This window comes from Equus caballus, chromosome 1 (assembly GCF_041296265.1).
Source record: "Equus caballus isolate H_3958 breed thoroughbred chromosome 1, TB-T2T, whole genome shotgun sequence".
Classification (NCBI taxonomy): Eukaryota; Metazoa; Chordata; class Mammalia; order Perissodactyla; family Equidae; genus Equus; species Equus caballus.
Genome location: NC_091684.1, coordinates 97538757 through 97555068, shown reverse-complemented (window position 1 = coordinate 97555068; position 16312 = coordinate 97538757). Strand labels below are relative to the sequence as shown.

General features: G+C 55.8%; 1 protein-coding gene across 1 annotated transcript; it reads left to right on the top strand.

Annotated features, from left to right (window-relative positions):
- Positions 1-1421: 1421 nt before the first annotated feature.
- GPR15LG (G protein-coupled receptor 15 ligand) lies at positions 1422-9581 on the top strand. The gene is made up of 3 exons (NM_001433570.1): positions 1422-1542; positions 3189-3275; positions 8686-9581. The coding sequence occupies exons 1-3, from the start codon at positions 1473-1475 to the stop codon at positions 8766-8768; spliced, it is 240 nt and encodes a 79-aa protein (NP_001420499.1). The 5' UTR covers positions 1422-1472; the 3' UTR covers positions 8769-9581.
- Positions 9582-16312: the final 6731 nt, after the last annotated feature.

Below are 16312 nucleotides of genomic sequence, written 5' to 3'. Positions count from 1 at the left end.
CTTCCAGCACTGGCTGCCCCCAAATCCCTCCCGGGCACCAGCGCTGGACTTGCCCCTGCCAGTTGCCCCCGGCTCTTCCTGACCCTGTCCTCTGCCGTGGCCACTGCCAGCCCAGCACAGCATCGGGACTGACGGGGAACCAGGCTGGGGCTGGCCGGTGACTCACACAGGCTGACACGTGGCCCTTCAGCTCAGCGGCCCCAACCAGTTTCTTTGTGTGGTCTGGTTTTAAAGTGTTTGCAAATGCAAGCATGCAGGCGGGCTGTCACAATACCCCCTGGCCTCTGGCTTGCTCAGCCGTCTGAGTGAGTAGTCTAAATTGTGCTTCTAATCTCCAGCACAGGAGGAGCCCCAGTGAAGTGCCCGTTGGCCCGTGTCGGGCAGCAGGGAGTGCTGAATTGGCTGCCGGGAACCGGTGAGATCCTGGGGACCTGAGCCAGATACTGGCATCTTCCCACCAGCTCTTCGAGGCTGGAAAGCAGAGCCAGCTCCTCGGTTAGAAGGGTGTGTTTCCTAAGGGAAAGGACGGATGGACATGACATCACAAAGGCAAACGCAAATTCTCTGCATCCGCATGGCCGCCTCCACCAACAGAAGCTTCCAGAGGCCAGGCATGGCGTCTTCCATGTCCCCCGGGCCAAGCGCACACGGAATGTGACGCCTGGGGCCTCCTGCACCCATCGGCGAACGCTTCCCCGTGCCTGCCCTCGTTGGCTGTTCCCGTCCTCCACACCTTTGCTCAGGCTGATCCTGTACCTGAAATGCCCTTTCGTTTTTCCCTATGCACCCATCCCAGTCCAGCTGCAGCTCCACATCCCTCACAGCTGTACAGCGTCCCGCCCCCCCCCCACCCCGCCCCTCCTTGGCAGGGGGCTTCTCATGCTGGCTTGTGAGAGAGGCAGCGCTGTTCCCCTTTCTCAGATAGGAGGCAGACAGTCAATGGCAAGTTCAAGGTCACACTACTGAGATGTGGCAGAGCAGGGGCTCAAACCCAGGGCGTGGGATTCAGGTCCTCTGCTCCCTGCATTCCACCCATTGCTCTAGCCTCTTCCCTGAGGCTTTGTAAAGGGTTTTATGGTCCTTCTCCTGCCACATCTAAGGACTGAGCAGGAAGGTCTGTATTTGATGGAATTATTACTGACTCTAAAAGTTAACGTTCAACCCTGGGCAGTGACTCTTCGCTGGCAGGAGTTTCCTGCTCTGACCACTGAGGCCAGCGCTGGCAGCACTTGGGCTGGGCGTTTACAGCTCCGTGTGTTACAGCTCACGAAATGCTCCCAACTTCTTGAAAAGCTGGTTTTTTCCTCTTGGGAGGGGCTGACTCTACCCTTCATGAAATTTCCAAGGCTGCTGGTGCCCTGCCCATCGGGAAACACCTCTCCCTGTCACTCTATAAATGTCCGAGGTGGCCCCGAGGGAGGGATTCTGCCGCACTGCTGCCTCCCCAGGACGTGAGACTCAGCCACCCCGCCATGAGGTTTCCAGTCCTCCTCAGCCTGCTCTGCATCTTGCTTCTCTGCTTCTCCATCTTCTCGGCAGAAGGTAGGGCTGTCCCCCCGGGGTGCTGGTCCCTGAGCAGGAATTTTAGCGTCTGGGAAGGTCGGAATCAGGAAATGTCCGGGGCCAGGCCCCCCTAAGGGCAGTCCTGGGCCTGGGAAGATGCGCTCTCACTCCAAACCCCGTGAGGCACCTCTATCCACCAAGGGTGACTTGGGAGCCTTAGACCCCACGATCCCCGTCTGCAGCTCCCAACATGCACACTTGAGCTAGGGAATGAGCAGCGTGCTTCTCGTGCAAATGCACAGCCTCCCAGCTAGACAGCTTTGTGCGCCTGTCCCGCCCAGCCAGAAGTGCTGGCGCCACGCTGTCGTACTTGTGTCACGCGTGGGGCACGGTACAGTACATTTGTGCTGAGTAAATGAATAAATTAATTAGAAGGCCCGCGGAGTGTGGACATCCCAAATCTCACGCACAGTAAACGCCTGGGGCAGAGGGGGTGTGAGTGTGTGCAGTGGGGGCAGGTTTGTGTGTGTTTAGAAGTGGGGGGTGGTCCTTGCACCTCGGTGGATAGGAATATTTAGCTCTCCTGCCCTTCTTGGTTCAGACGGCTGTGTATTTTGAGCTTTTCCTCTTGCCTAACCCTCTAGAAACTGCCTACTTTTATTTTTTGTTTTGGGGCTTATGGTTATTGTAGCATTTATTGGAGTTGGGAATATACAGATACGCACAGGAGTGAAAAACACCCATAATTTCATGACTCAGGAATAGCCGTGTTCAATGTTTGGTTTATTTCTTTTCAGTTTTTCCTGCTAGCATTTTCGTCATTGGTAAATCTCTATACATCCAATGTTGCATCTCTTTTCTTTATCACTGTATTATTCTAATCACCAAAAATACTCATGATTGAAATTACTCTGGAAGCATTTATACCAGAATGTCAACAGCAACGCCCTCTGAGCAGTAGGGTTATAGGAAGGATTTGTTTTCTATAGTTTCTGCAATGGACTTGGCTGCATATATTATATGAAACGCGGTGATTACAATTCCTCATAAACCCACCTCCTGGGATTTATGGATTCTATTTGTGGACGTGTTCGAGGTTGCCCATGTTGCCTTAGTGACTATTTGGTGAAGATGAATCCCTTTCCGCCCAAAAGTACAGATACTTAGGAGTATCTGTAGCAGATTCTCCAAAGTGGTGTCATTTACCTAATATTTTATATGTGACGATGAATTTACAAGCTTAGGCATTTACATTGTCCACGGCTTTGCACTATTTTAAGTATGTGGTAAAAAGCATATGTGCCCATAAAACATTTTCCATATTTAGGATTATTTTCTTAGGCTAGATTGCCAAGGGGAGAATGACTGTGTCAAAGGGCACAGACACCTCTGAGTGATGGTGCCGAACCATTTCTCCATCAGGAACAAGGGGAAGATGGATTCCTGGGGCAGAGTGTCTCCCCACGCTGGCTTTGTTATTTCTGAACCATAGTTCTCTCAAGGCACCCCCTTTCCTGGGCCCTCCCCTTGCCTGGCCCATCCTGAGTTTCCTTGAATAAATATTCCTGAGCCCCGGGCCTTGGGAGCAGGAGCTCAGACCAGGCCTTCCTGCACAGACCACCCCCCTCCCCGTGGTGTCCCCAAGCATGCTGACGGGGGTCTCTGCCCTCTGTGTCCACCCCCAGGGACAAGGCCGAGGCCCCGCCCCAAGCACGGGAAAGTCCGGCCCTGCTGTCCTCCAGGTGGCACCCCGGTCCAGGTGAACCCGAAAGGTGAGCGCGCGCTGCCCCGGCGGGGAGGGGCGGCAGGGGAGGCCAGGCGGGGCGCACGGGGGTCACCCGGCGGGGCGGGCGCGGTGCGCTGGGCGGAGGGGCCGCGGGCAGGGGGTGGTCTCGGCCTCCTAGGGCATCAGTCTGGTGGGGAAGACTGCCCCCTCCCAAAGTGATCATTTTCAACTGAATGCGTTCCATCAAGGGACAGAACAGAATGCAGTTGCGGAAATGGTTTGGGGGCACCCCGTGCCCGGAGTGGGTGACATCAGAAGGGGCGGCGCTCCGGAGACGGGAGGGAAGGCGCGCAGCCGCCCCGGGTCGGGGAGCCGAACGGTGCAGGCGAGGAGGAGCGGCTGCAGGCAGGGCTGGACCGGGGGCGGGGGACAGAGGGGCCCGGGGGCGGGCACAGGGTGAGCGGCCGGGGATGGAGCGCGCAGGTCGGAGAACCAGTCCTGGCGCCGGGCCGGGGGCGCAGGGTCGGCTCCGTGCAGAGGGCGGCCGGGAGGAGCAAGGCCGCCCTCTCCCGCAGGGCGGGGGGGCGCAGGGCTCCAGGGAAGACAGCCCCAGGAGGGCGGCCGGTCCCAGCTGCCCGTGCCTGGCCACCAGGCCAGGGGCAGGCTGCCCCTGGGAGTCGCCTGGCCTGGGCGGAGCGGTCAGGACGGCTAGACCCCGGCTGGCCTTTGGTAGGAGGGTCCAGAGCCTGGAGCAGGCAGAGCCCCCATGGGACAGCAGCAGAGCCTGGAGCCAGCCGCACCTGACGCACACCCAAGGGCTCCTGACCCCACTTTCTGCAGCCTAAGGCCCCTCTCGGGGGTCTGAGAAGGCCCCAGCCCTAAGCCCACGACCAGAGCCAGCGCCTCCACACCCCTCCCAGCTACCAAGAGGGCTGGGCAGCGAGGGGGGCCCGGTGTGAAGGAGACGGAGGCGGGGGAGTCTGCAAGCTCAGCCGCAGGGCGCCTCTCCGGAGGAGCTCACAGCCCCTCCTGCCAAAGTGGCATCACTTCCCGCCGGGGCCGGTAAAAATAACCGGTTCTCACACATGCAACCGGGTGTGAGGCGCCCGCCCAGCAAGGCGGAGGGGGAGGCCCTGTCAACGGACTGTGACTCTGTCCCCCCCTGCTCCCCCGACCACTGGCCCCAGCCTGGAGCGCAGGAGAGTTTCTGGGAAATAAAGAAGGCGAAAACCCAGGGGAGAGAGGTGGAGGCCCTCCCCACCCAAAGGGCAGGGTGCCCCAGCCTGCCTTTCTCCCCACGCCCCTCCCTGGAGGGACTTGCTCAGAGGCAATAAAGAAAAGAGAGGCTAAGATGTGCATGCACACACGTGCACACACATGTGCACACGCAGTTCACAGGAAACACAGCCTGGTTAACTCTTGTGCACGGTACAAGGGCAGCCGTTTTGTTAGTCACACAACGCTTTAGCATAATCTGGGCGCACGTCTCCCAGGTTGAGCCTGGAAATCTTTTAGTGGATATATTTTTTTAAATTCCACAGCAGAAATCTGCAAACAATTTAGAAGAAGAAAAGCAAAACAAATTTTTTTTTTTGATGAGGAAGATTGGCCCTGAGCTGACATCTGTATGCATCTTCCTCTCTTTTGTATGTGGGATGCTGCCCCTGCACGGCTGGATGAGCCATGCGTAGGTCCATGCCCGGGATCCAAAGTGGTGAACCCTGGGCTGCCAAAGCGGAGCACAAGAACTTACCCACTAAGCCATCAGGCCAGCCCCCAAACAAACATTTTTATTGGGTCCTTATCATGCAATCTCATTTAAATCCTGGGAACCACCCTAGGGAAGCATTCTCACCATTTTACAGATTGGGAAACTGAGGCTCAGAAAGACTCTGAGGCAGAGCCGGGAACCTGGATCTTTCCACCTCTTCCCACTACAACCGGCCGCCTCCTCAACAGAGAGTCGGTCCCCGCAGCATGCTTACGAGGACATGCGTGTGCCCGAGGAAGACCAGGCTCCCGGTAAAGAAGGAAGGCACCGTCCGGGCTGGCATCTCAGCTCCACCGCCTGCTGGCTGTGTGCCCCCAGGTGCAGGTCACCCAGCTCTGCTGAGCCTCAGTCTCCCCATCTGTGAAAGGGGATGATAATGGAATCAGCCTCGCCGGGCTGTGGTGAGGAGTCGGTGGGGTCGTGACTATGAAGCCGGGCGTTGGCCTGGCACCAAGAACCCCTTAGACCTGCCCAGCTGTTGCGGTGGAGGGAGTCTGGGCCCTGCCAGGGCAGTTGAAGCAGGAGCCCCAATTCCCACGCTGGAGATGGAAGCCCGTGCAGTCTCGTCCAGGCTCAGTGGCTCCACCGCCATCCTCCAGGGCTGACCCCGGGCCTCCCTCGACACTGTGTAATCAATAGCAGGGCGCTGGGTGTGCCCGATCCTGGGAGCTGGGCCTCTGTCCTCCAGTTCACTGACACACGAGAGTGTCCGTGCACCTGTCTGTCACAAGAGAAAATAACCTCAGGCTGCCTTAAGGATGTCCCTGAGCTGCAGCACCAGCTGTGACAAAATCATCATCAAAAATCAATGTGCTGGGCTGGCCCAGTAGCGCAGCGGTTAAGTTCGCACATTCCACTTCTCGGTGGCCTGGGGTTTGCCGGTTTGGATCCTGGGTGAGGACATGGCACCGCTTGGCAAGCCATGCTGTGGTAGGCGTCCCACATATAAAGTAGAGGAACATGGGCACGGATGTTAGCTCAGGGCCAGGCTTCCTCAGCAAAAAGAGGAAGACTGGCAAATGTTAGCTCAGGGCTAATCTTCCTCAAAAAACAAAAAAAAATCAATGCGCTGAGTGGCCAGTTTGTTGAATTTGCCACATTTACCAATTCACTAAAAAAACCTTTCTCTAAAGCATCTGAAAAGACTGTGGCGATCTGTATAGCAGCATTGTCATAGCAAGCAATTTAAAAAAAAAAAAAGAATGATGAAATGTTGACTCTGTTAGCACTTGAGGGGCATCCGGCTTAGGCTGGGCTCCGACTGACAGCCGTTCCGGCGCCACCAGCTGGGAAGGTCTGTGACCCTGGGGCTTCGGTCAGGCTGCCTTCCTTCCCGGTGTCCTGAGACCATCAGAGAGCAAGCTCCTGGGGAAGACTGGGGACGTCTTGTGGGAAGGTCCCTGGAGCCTGGGAGTGGCCTGCCCATCCCAGAGACTGCCACAGCCTGAAAGCTCTGTGCCACCCTCCCTGGTCTGAAGTCCCGCAAAATAGCATGACCCACAGTGGGAGACAGGGGTGCAAGGGGCCCAGAGAGATTCCCCCCGACCATAGGGCCATCCTTATCTTCAGGAAGGGAAGGGGCCCAGACTGAAGGGATAAAGTTTACCCTTCGAGGACCGCGAGTGTGAAGACTCAAGGGTCGGGGCAATGTTGGGTGGTTCCAAGGCAGACCCAGGGTGGACATAAGGGCCCAGGACAGTGGACCCTGGAAGCAGGGAGGTGGAGAGGGCACCCAGCCCGTCCTGCCCTGGACCATCAGAGAGACTCGGATCGGTGGTCTGGCTCCTGGTGGTTATATTTGTTAGCCACAGCTGCATAACGAAACAGTGCCCACTTCGGTGGCCCAGAACAATAAGTATTTACCATTTTCCATGAGTCTGGAGTTCAGCTGGGTGGTTCTTCACGTCTTGGCTGGCTCATTCTTTCTTCCCAGGGCTGGAGAGGCGGTTCTGCTGATCATGGCTGGGGTCTCTGACATATTTGGGGGGCAGTGGTCTGTAAGTCTAGGACGGCCTCAGCTGGGCAACTGAGCTCTCTTCCACGTGGTCTCTCATCCGCCATCAGGCTGGCTCAGACTTGTTCACCTGGGGCTGCAGGGCGCCACCCACATGAAAGGAAGCACCTGAGGCCTCTTGAGGCCTCAGCACTGGGCACCTGCCATCTCCACCGCACACTATTGGCCACAGCAGGTCCGCAGGCCAGCCAGCCTCAAGGAGCAAGGAAACAGACCCCTATCTCGATGGGAGCAGCTGCAAAGTCTCATTGCAAAGGAAGGGTGGAGAATTGTGACCATGTTTGTAATCGGTCAACCACAGTATTTATTGTAGGGGCCAGAGAAGACAGTCTTGGGGTCTGAGATTGGGGATGGGGGTGGGCACGGAGGGGAAACAGTGTCAGGAAATCATGGTCTTCCATCAGAAATGCCGGTGGAAAATTCTCACAACATGACATTAATAAAAAAGAGTAGTTTGCACTGTATATTACTATGATTATCCCTATGGGAAAATGAAAGCACTTTCAAATAGGAGCAAAGACTAGAAAGAAATCCACACCGATATTAGCATTTATTTATGATGGAGACATGAGGCTATGGGTGAATTATGATAATTAAATTTATTTTTTGTATAGCTAGTGGTTGTATAGCAATTACTACGCAGCATGTACAGCTGCTAATTCACTTAATCCTCACAATAATCCTAAAAGTTAGATACTATTACTATCCCCATTTTTACAGATGAGGAGCCAAAGCACAGAGAGGTTAAGTAATTTGTTGAAGGTCACACAGCTAGTAAGCAAGTGGTAGAGCTGGGCTTTGAATCCAAATAATCTGGCTCCAGATTCTGTTCTTGACTATCACACTGCCTTGAATATAGTAATAACCTGGAAACAGAAGGAGAAAAAAGAATACTCTCACTACCATCACTTAACACTTCTCATTTGTATTTCCTTTGTTTTTTTCATCTAAACATGTTTACCCAGTTTTATTTTTATTGTACCTCATTTTTTAATTTTTTAAAATTCATGTTACATCATAAGCATTTTTCTTCGTGTTGCCACATCGTCTTCATATCACAGGGTTTTATCTCCATTAAATGTTTCCATCACCATGAGGCAACCTTACTCATTAACCATTTCTGTACTGTAGGATATTCAGATTATTTCCAGAATGAATTTTTCTGCGATTCAAAACAAAACTGTAAAGAATAGCTTCGTGCACGCAGGCTTTTCTTTCTTGTGGCTTATTCCCCGCATAAATGGGACTGGTTTGTCAAAAGATGCGGACTTTAGCTTTGACATACCTGCTGTCTCGTGGGAGCCAGCCTGAGGCACCAAGGGCCTGCAAGACCCTGTGGGTGGTCCCCCTGTCCTGCCCCAGCCGTCAGACACAGGCCTCCAGACCCCTCAGCTGCAGGGCACTCTGCTCTGGGTGGACCTAGGTGAGCAGGTTAGCTGAGGGGACTGAAACAGCCTGGGTGGTCACGCTGGCCACGACAGGCCCCTTCCGGGCCTCCAGGAAGGAGGGTAAGATCTGATTCTTGCTTTGATTTTTAAAAAAATCTTTGTGTCTAGAAATCAATCTTAATTGTGTTTCCCCTCTCTCCCCTTCTGGCTCTGCCTGCCTCTCTGCCTCTTGTCCTGTCTTGTCCTGTCTTTCTTGTCCTGCCTGCCCATTGCTCCTTCCCAGGACGCCCTTCGAAGATCTGCAGACCGTGCAAGTTCAAGCCAGAGGCCCCCTGGGTGGTACCTGGGGCCCTCCCACAGGTGTAGAGCCCCCACAACAAGGCTCCACACAGCTGGGATCTTCACACCACTGCCCAGAAGCCTCCGGTTCCCCCAGGGTACTCCCCTTGAAGCTGAGGCTGATGGCAAAGATCCCAAGGGCTCTGGCCCCCGGAAGCCTCTGTCCATGAACCATAAGTCTCATCTCTTAAAGACATGAAAATTCTTGCCTCCCATCTTGGCTTGTGCCCATGCTGCCTTTTAGAAAAGCCTGAACCAGAATCTTCAGAAAACCACAACATGGATTCAAAGCTCACAGCTTTGGAATGCCTGTCTTGCTGTGTGGCCTTGGACAAGTAACTCAGCCTCTCTGGACTCATGTTGGCTTCAAAAATGTCAAATCCAGTAAGAAAAAAACATCTAAGGAAGGCCCTTCAGTCGCTGGCACTAATGGGTTTCTCTCACCGCTTTCAACATTCATGGCAGTGAGCTGGGATGTTGGAAGGCTCATCTCAGACAGCAAGGACCCTGGGAAAGTCCCAGAACTCCAGATCCTGGCCCCAATCTTGCCACCAACCTTCAGAGTTATTGTAAGCTAGGCTCGGCCCACCTGGCCCCTCCAGGGCTGATGGTCAAGATTCCACCGTGACCTTGGGCAGCTACAAATCCAGACTTCCGAGCCTGCCGGGGTGCAGGGTAGCAGGCACCCAAGAGCGGCTGGGGGACCACAGAGGCTCGAAGTCCTAGCCCCCAGCTATCCCTCATCCATGGCCCCTGTGGGAACCCCTCCCTGACTTCCTGATGTGAGTCTGCTGGAAAGAGCAGTCCAACAGACAAACAATAAATAAGTGAATAAACACGATGGTGGCGCATCCTTGTTTGAGAAAGTCGGGGAGGGCCCGACCCACGACGTTCTGCTAGAGGAACCCGTGCCCCGGAACCTCTCCTGCTGGCCACCCCTTTGTCCCAGCACAGTCTAACCAGGAGAAGGGCGAGTGGGGAATAGTGACAACAGTGACAAGGGTCTCCTATTGAGGGGGACATGCCAGGACTCAAATCCCAGTGGTGCGCAGGATTTTCTGCGTGACCTGGGCAAGTCAGCTCCCTGTTCTGTGACATGAGGAGCACAGACCTCTCCAGGAGGCTGACGTGAGGCTCCAGCACGTGGACAGGTGTGCAGTGCCCGCGAAGGGCCTGGCACACGGAGGGGCCTGGATCGGGGAAGTCCCTGCCTTCCCCCGCCCCCACCCTGGGGGAGTGTCTACACCCACGGTGAACGCAGAGCGCAGAGCTGCAGCTCCGGGGAACAGATGGCCCGGGTCTAAGGGGCTTATCTCTCAGTGGAGCTCCCTTCTAATCCGATTCCCCCGGGAAGGTGAGAAGCCTCTCCTCACGGATGTGTCTGAGGCCCCATCAGGTGTGAGGCTGACGGCGGAGGTTCCCTCGCATGGAGTTCTGGGGACAGGGGCCCCAGGACAAGCCGGAAGTCCTTACCTCGTCGTAGGCCAGACCTTTCCCTTCCCTTCAGAAGCCGTGTTCACGGGCTCACCTGCTCATCTGTTCCCGGGGCAGGAAACACTCAGACGGAACTGGGTTCTGAGGCTCAGAGGCAGACAAACAGGGTCCCCGAGGGCTGAGAGGCAGTCGCTGAGCCCCCAGGGAGGACAGAGGGTGGGGGGGTGTAGAGGGGGAGAAAGATGAGGAGCTGACGTTTGAACTGAGGTATGGGTCCCGGCTGGAGAAGTGGGGGTATGAGTGTGTGTGAGTGTGAGTGGGTGTGAGTATGTGGGTGTGAGTGTGTGTGTGTTGGGTGCAGTAAGGGAACCGCAAGGGCCCAGCAGGAAGATGAGCGTTTGAGGAGAATTCAACAACCAACAGCACAATCGGGGGACAGGGGCTGCGGAGGCCGGAGTCTGGACCCCCATCAGAGAGTCTGTCCTGAGGATCGTGAGGAGCTGGAGCTGCTCAAAAGCAGGAGGGGGTGCAGGGAGGGAGGGCTGTTAGGAGGGGATGGAACCAGCTGGAACCAAGGCAGGGCAGTGGGTGAGACCCGGGGGTGGGATCCGAGGGGCTCCTGGACAGCAGGGAGTGGCCTGTAGACCTGGTAGCCGACTGGGCCGTGGGGACGCGTCCACGGTGCACGTTCCTGCGCTGTGTCGCCGGGAGCCACCCCAGCGAGGGGCTCCCTGGGCTCCGGGCAATGTGGGAGCTGACTGACTCCCTTCCAGCTCCTTGTCCCTCACCTGCCTCCTCTCCCCTCCACACTCCCCCACCGTGAAAAAGTAAAGAGAAAACTCGCACCAAACTAAACGTGGGTGCTCTCGAGTCAGCAGGAAGGGTCAGTTCAAGGTGACGTGCCCGGGGGCCCCGAACAGGGTCCCTCCTTATGCTCAGGCAACAGGCCCCAGAAGCCCCGGCTTCTCTGACCGGCCCAGCAGAGAAGGGCAGCCCCTGATGCACACAGATAAGAGGATGACAGCCTGGCCCCTGGGAAGAGGGGGTGCACCATCCCCGAGGGGCAGGAGGGCAGTGCCTGCAGCTCCAGGCCACCGGCCTGCAGGGGATGGTGCTGCAAAGAGACCAGCCTCGGGCCAGGTGGGCAGGGACCCAAAGGGGACTTCCAGGAACACCAGCCCCTCCGAGCAGCAGGCTGAAGGCAGGAGGCACGAAGGGGAGCTGAAGACGCTGCAGCCACCCCCTGCTCCCTCTGTCCTTCCTCTGAGGACAGAGGGAGCCTGAGCCTGAGTCCCAGGTGCACAGAGATGCCCGTGGAGCTGGAGCGGGCCAAACGCCGCAGACCTCCCTTCCCGCCTCTCCTACGGCAAGCCACCCCAGAACTGGCAGCGTGGGTTTGAAACTGGGTGGAAGCACATCGCCTCCAATGGTAGGTGGAGTCCTCGGCAAGGCCAGGCGAGTGAGGCCGTTCAAGGCCACTGGGGGCCCCGTGAGGATGCAAAAACACCCAAACTCCTGGACATTGACTTTAAGTCACAAAGCTGGAATTCTTATGTTGCCTTAATTGACTCCTTGAAGAATGTAGACACATCGGGCTGGTGACAGAGGTGTCATTAGAGAAAGTGTGCAGTCTCCATGGCAACCAAAAGGGCCCACACTCCTCTCCTGGTGGGACGCCTGTTGTAGTCGACAGAGCACAAGCTCCAAAGAGGGACGCGGGTTCAAGTGACGGCTCTGTCGTGTGCCCACTGTGTGACATCAGACCTCTTGGAGGCGCTGGTTCCCTGTCTGTAAATGAGGGCTGGGACCACCCACCCAGGAGGGCTGTTAGGGGGAGCGATGAGAACATGAGAGATGCCTGCTCTGAAATAGAAGCCGAACGCTTCTCACAGATCCCCTCCACTTCCACCAACCTGAATGGCGGCAGGCCCTGCCCCCTCTCCCCTCCGCCCCATTCCAGATGGGGTCCTCCTGGCCCCATTCCATCCCCAGCTAGCATAGAACCCCCTGATGGGCACCAAACGAACTTCACAGCCCGTACGCCCATCACTCCTCTGATCCATCCCTGGGCTTATCTCAGAACAGACTGTCCAGGGTAAGCCACTTTCCAGCGTCCTGCCAGAGCCCACGCCCTGGCTGGTTAATGTTCACGCAGGACCCCACACGTGACAACCGGAATGGCTCCATCGCCGTTTTCCCTGCCTTGAAAACATCATAAAACTTGCAGGATCTGGGTGTGTCTGGGACTCTTGTCTGCTCTCCCAAGCGGTGGCTGGACCTTGCCTGTTAACCAGCAGCCTCGTGACATATGGACAGCTCCAGAGGCCATTGTCAGACTTGTTATCAACAGCTCCCTATCTGGGAAAGGTCTTTGGCTCATCTGCTATTTCATCTGTCAAACTGCACTGCCCCTCAGGACTTGCAAAGTGTGCGCCAGGAGGTGGGAGGTGTCAAATCACAAGATTCAGAAGTGAAAAGGTCCTTTTCCTCATCAAAATGCAACCATTTTTGGGGATGTAAATTGGTGCAGACACCATGGAAAACATTATGGTGATTCCTCAAAATATTAAAAATAGAACTACCACAGGATCTAGCAATTCCACTTCTGGGTATCTATCCAAAGAAAATAAAAACACTAATTTGGAAAAAAAAATGCAACCATTTTGCTTCTTCAACTCAATGTTTGAATATACTGTGGATATAAACACTTACACCTGGGTCGTGGTCGCCACCCCTCCCTAATGTCTTTCTCTCGGCCATTTCACATATTTCTATTTCCTGCCTGGCTCAGCATCCATTTCAGTTTCTATGATCAGTTTATGGATGGATGGAGGGGGAAGGAGCATGTCAAAGGCATGCAAAGGGTCAGTTGTTGACTAGGACCAGAAACACAGACTTATGACATTCTCAGGTACCCCTTCATTCATTCATTTATTCAGTCATTCCTTCAGCCAATCAACAACCACCCACTGAAGAACTACTGTGTGATGGGCCGTGTGCTGATACAGAAGCAACCTATGCCTGAAACACGGACCCTTCCCTAAACGGTGCAAGACATCGAAACAGACAGATTTCAGTACCATCGTCTTTTAAGGGCCCTGCTGAGGCCCCAAGCAGGGACCAGTTCTGTTTGGGGACAGAAATGTGCCAGAAAAAAAACCTTCCAGGGGAGAAGACTTTCTGTGGTGTGTCCCCTCCCCAGGCTGAGACAGCAACGGAGACAACTGTAGAGTGAAAACAGTCACTGTCAGGGCTGGAGCACCTGCCTGTGAATGCCACGTGGACCAAGAGCCAGCAATACTGCCCCGGAGTCCCAGCCAATGGGGTACTAGCACCAGCTAGATGGGTCCTGGGGACAGGTGGCAGCCCCAGACTGCCTTAGGCGGATAGGGGATGTCGTCCCTATGACAGAGGAAACTGAGGCAGCCACACTCCACCTGGCCTGGACACAGTGAGGGGGCAAAGGGAAGCCACATGTCAGAGTAATGGTGTCCAGGGCTCCCCAGGCCCGCCGAGCCCACAGCTGAGCTTCTAGTCCCAGAGGGACTCCCAACTTCCTGCCAGGGGGGTACACCCTGGCCCAGACCTGCAGAGGACGGTCTGAGGGAGGCTCACCCGGGCTGGGATAGGTGTCCAGAGAGGGTACATCCAGGCCAGGAACATCCCCTGAACATAGGCCTTCAGGCTCAGCACTAAATCCCACCCTGGACCAAGGCTTCTCCATCACGAGCCGTCATTTTGTCGGAACTTGGCAACTGGACAGAATAGCTCAGGATGCCAAGTACCAGGGCAGAGGTCAGTCTGCCAGAGGGTCACACTGAGACAGCTGGGGCAGAAGCGAGGCACAGGAGACCTGCCCTCTGCCCCTCCTAGGTCAGGGCCGTCAGGAAGATTACCCCGAAAGCAGGTGCCTGCTGCTCACCGCCTCCTCGGCACGAGAAGGAGCCTGGAGAGCTCCTTGCCCCATCTCTCTTGGTGCAAGTGAGCACACACATGCTGGGCATGCGTGTTTATATGAGGCGATGTGAGCAGATTCACACATAGATGGGTATACATGCACGTGTGCACAAATGGGTCTGCGAATGGGACTAGAACGCGTGTGTGTCTGTGGGCAGCTGTGTGAATGTGTGCATGTGGCAAGGCACTGATGCTTAGCGCACTGAGATCAGATATGGGCGAAGAGTCACAGAGCCCGGGTTGGCGTGTTGGCAGGTGGAGCTAGAACACACGCGCACGGCCAGGCTGGCAGCTGACACTCCCACTCACCGACAGCTGGACCAGCTGCTGTACGTCTACCTGAGGAAGCGTCGTCAGAAACCCGACCCAGAGATGACCTGATTTTGTATTTCACTGCAGGGGCCGAGGCGAGGAGGCCCCAGAAGAGAGGGAGCTCGTCACCCTGCAGGGTCTCAGGGGTGGAAGGCAAGGTGACGGGTGCAGCCGAGGCTGCCCATGTCTGCGGGTGAGGGCCAGGCTCCGTGACTCACAGCACGTTGAGCCCTTGCTTCCCAGCCACGACAAACCGAGCCCTCCAGGTGGCTCCCAGGCCCACCACACTGCAAGGTCAAGGTCAGGGTCCATGGGGAGGATCTCCACGAAGAGCTGCTGTTTTCTCGAGTTCTCAGGTGCTCTGAGGACACGGGCTAGTCTAGAGGGACCAGCGCATCCTAGTTTACCCCAGCCCATCCTGGTTTTAGCAGCGGAATTCCTGGAAACGCCCTCCACCCCAGGCAAACCAGGACGGCTAGTCACTCAGGGTGGTCTCTCTAAGAGAAAGAATATAAACTACAAACACAAAATTAGGGCTATGGAAGGGACTGTGAGCCAGGGGCTCGGGACCTGAGGCTTCAGGAACTTCATAGTCCTCTTTCTCTGCTGCGGAACTTTTTTTAGAGCCAGCCCAAAATGGATGTGAATCCAGGCCCTGTTCCTCACTGGCTGTGTGATCCCAGGCAAGTGACTTACCTTCTCTGTGCTATAACTTCTTCCTTTCTAAAGCAGAGACAATCACACCAGGAGAGGCTGTGCTGGTTCCATGAGATAATGTGGGTGACAGTACACACACACACACACACACACACACACACACACATATAGATATACAATGTTTGGGGTGCTCCCCTATTGCTCTCCAGTGCAAGTCTATTGGACGGAGTGAACTGAGGAGTGAACTGAAGAGAGAGGAGTCGAAGGCCCCAGAGCCACTTGATGGCAGTGAAGATGGACACACAGAGCTGGCTCTTCTCAGCACACTGACCTCTGCCTCCAGCAAACAGGGTGATCTGCAGAAAGCCTGTTCCTCATTTCTTTACGGCACTTGTGGAACGCTGGGCTTGCCTTTGTCCCAGCATTTTGTGGCACAGAGATGCAGGAATGCCTGTGCAATTTAAAGTGCATCTTTGCAGCCAAAGGGTCAAGCCCAAGGGGATTCAACAAGAAGAGTTTTTGGTCAATTGGGCCTGAAAATTGCTGAGCTCTCTGGACCACTGATTCATCTTCTCCATGTCCTGCATCCCTAACTCTTGCTGACAGTAGATCTAGGAGGGCTGCCCAGGGATGGGGATGCTCTGCTCCCGGGAAGGCCCCTGGGGAGGAACATTGAGACCCCAGCAGTGGAGGCCTCTCCGAGGAACACAAGGGGTCTCTGGCTGCTTTTCCAACTGAACTCCAGTGTCAGAGCAAGAGAACGAGGTCCAGCCTGGGGAAATTTACCAGCCCCCAGAAAGGATCCTGAGCCTACCTTCTTCTCCTAGGTGTCATCATCCAGGGCCCCCAGGGCAGCACCTTGCTTTTCCTGATCATCATCCAGGGACGGGGAGCTCACCCCTCCTGGGGTGGTCCATGCCTGCATTGGCCAGCTCTGTTAGCAAGTCTGTCCCAGGATGGGGCTTGAATCTGCCTTCAAACCCAAACGCTCCCCCTTCTTTGCAAGGCCTGACTGGGTCCGCTGCTTCTCACGGTCACCCGCTGGGGACCAGGATGTGTGAGGGCAACTTCCACCTCCCATCTTAGTGGAGACTTGTCTGCCCTCCCTGCTGCCCAGCACAGTGTGGGCCCCTTCTGGGGAGTCCATTCCATCCTCTGGGAGAGCTGGCCTGGCCTGGGGTATTGAGATCCCCAAGAGGCGGGCCTGATAA

Excerpts from the sequence above, each read along its gene's own strand:
- GPR15LG (NM_001433570.1), top strand. The coding sequence starts at position 1,473 with ATGAGGTTTCCAGTCCTCCTCAGCCTGCTCTGCATCTTGCTTCTCTGC. Across the intron at positions 1,543-3,188 it reads CTCCATCTTCTCGGCAGAAG|GGACAAGGCCGAGGCCCCGC; the intron begins GTAGGGCTGTCC and ends GTCCACCCCCAG. Across the intron at positions 3,276-8,685 it reads GGTCCAGGTGAACCCGAAAG|GACGCCCTTCGAAGATCTGC; the intron begins GTGAGCGCGCGC and ends GCTCCTTCCCAG.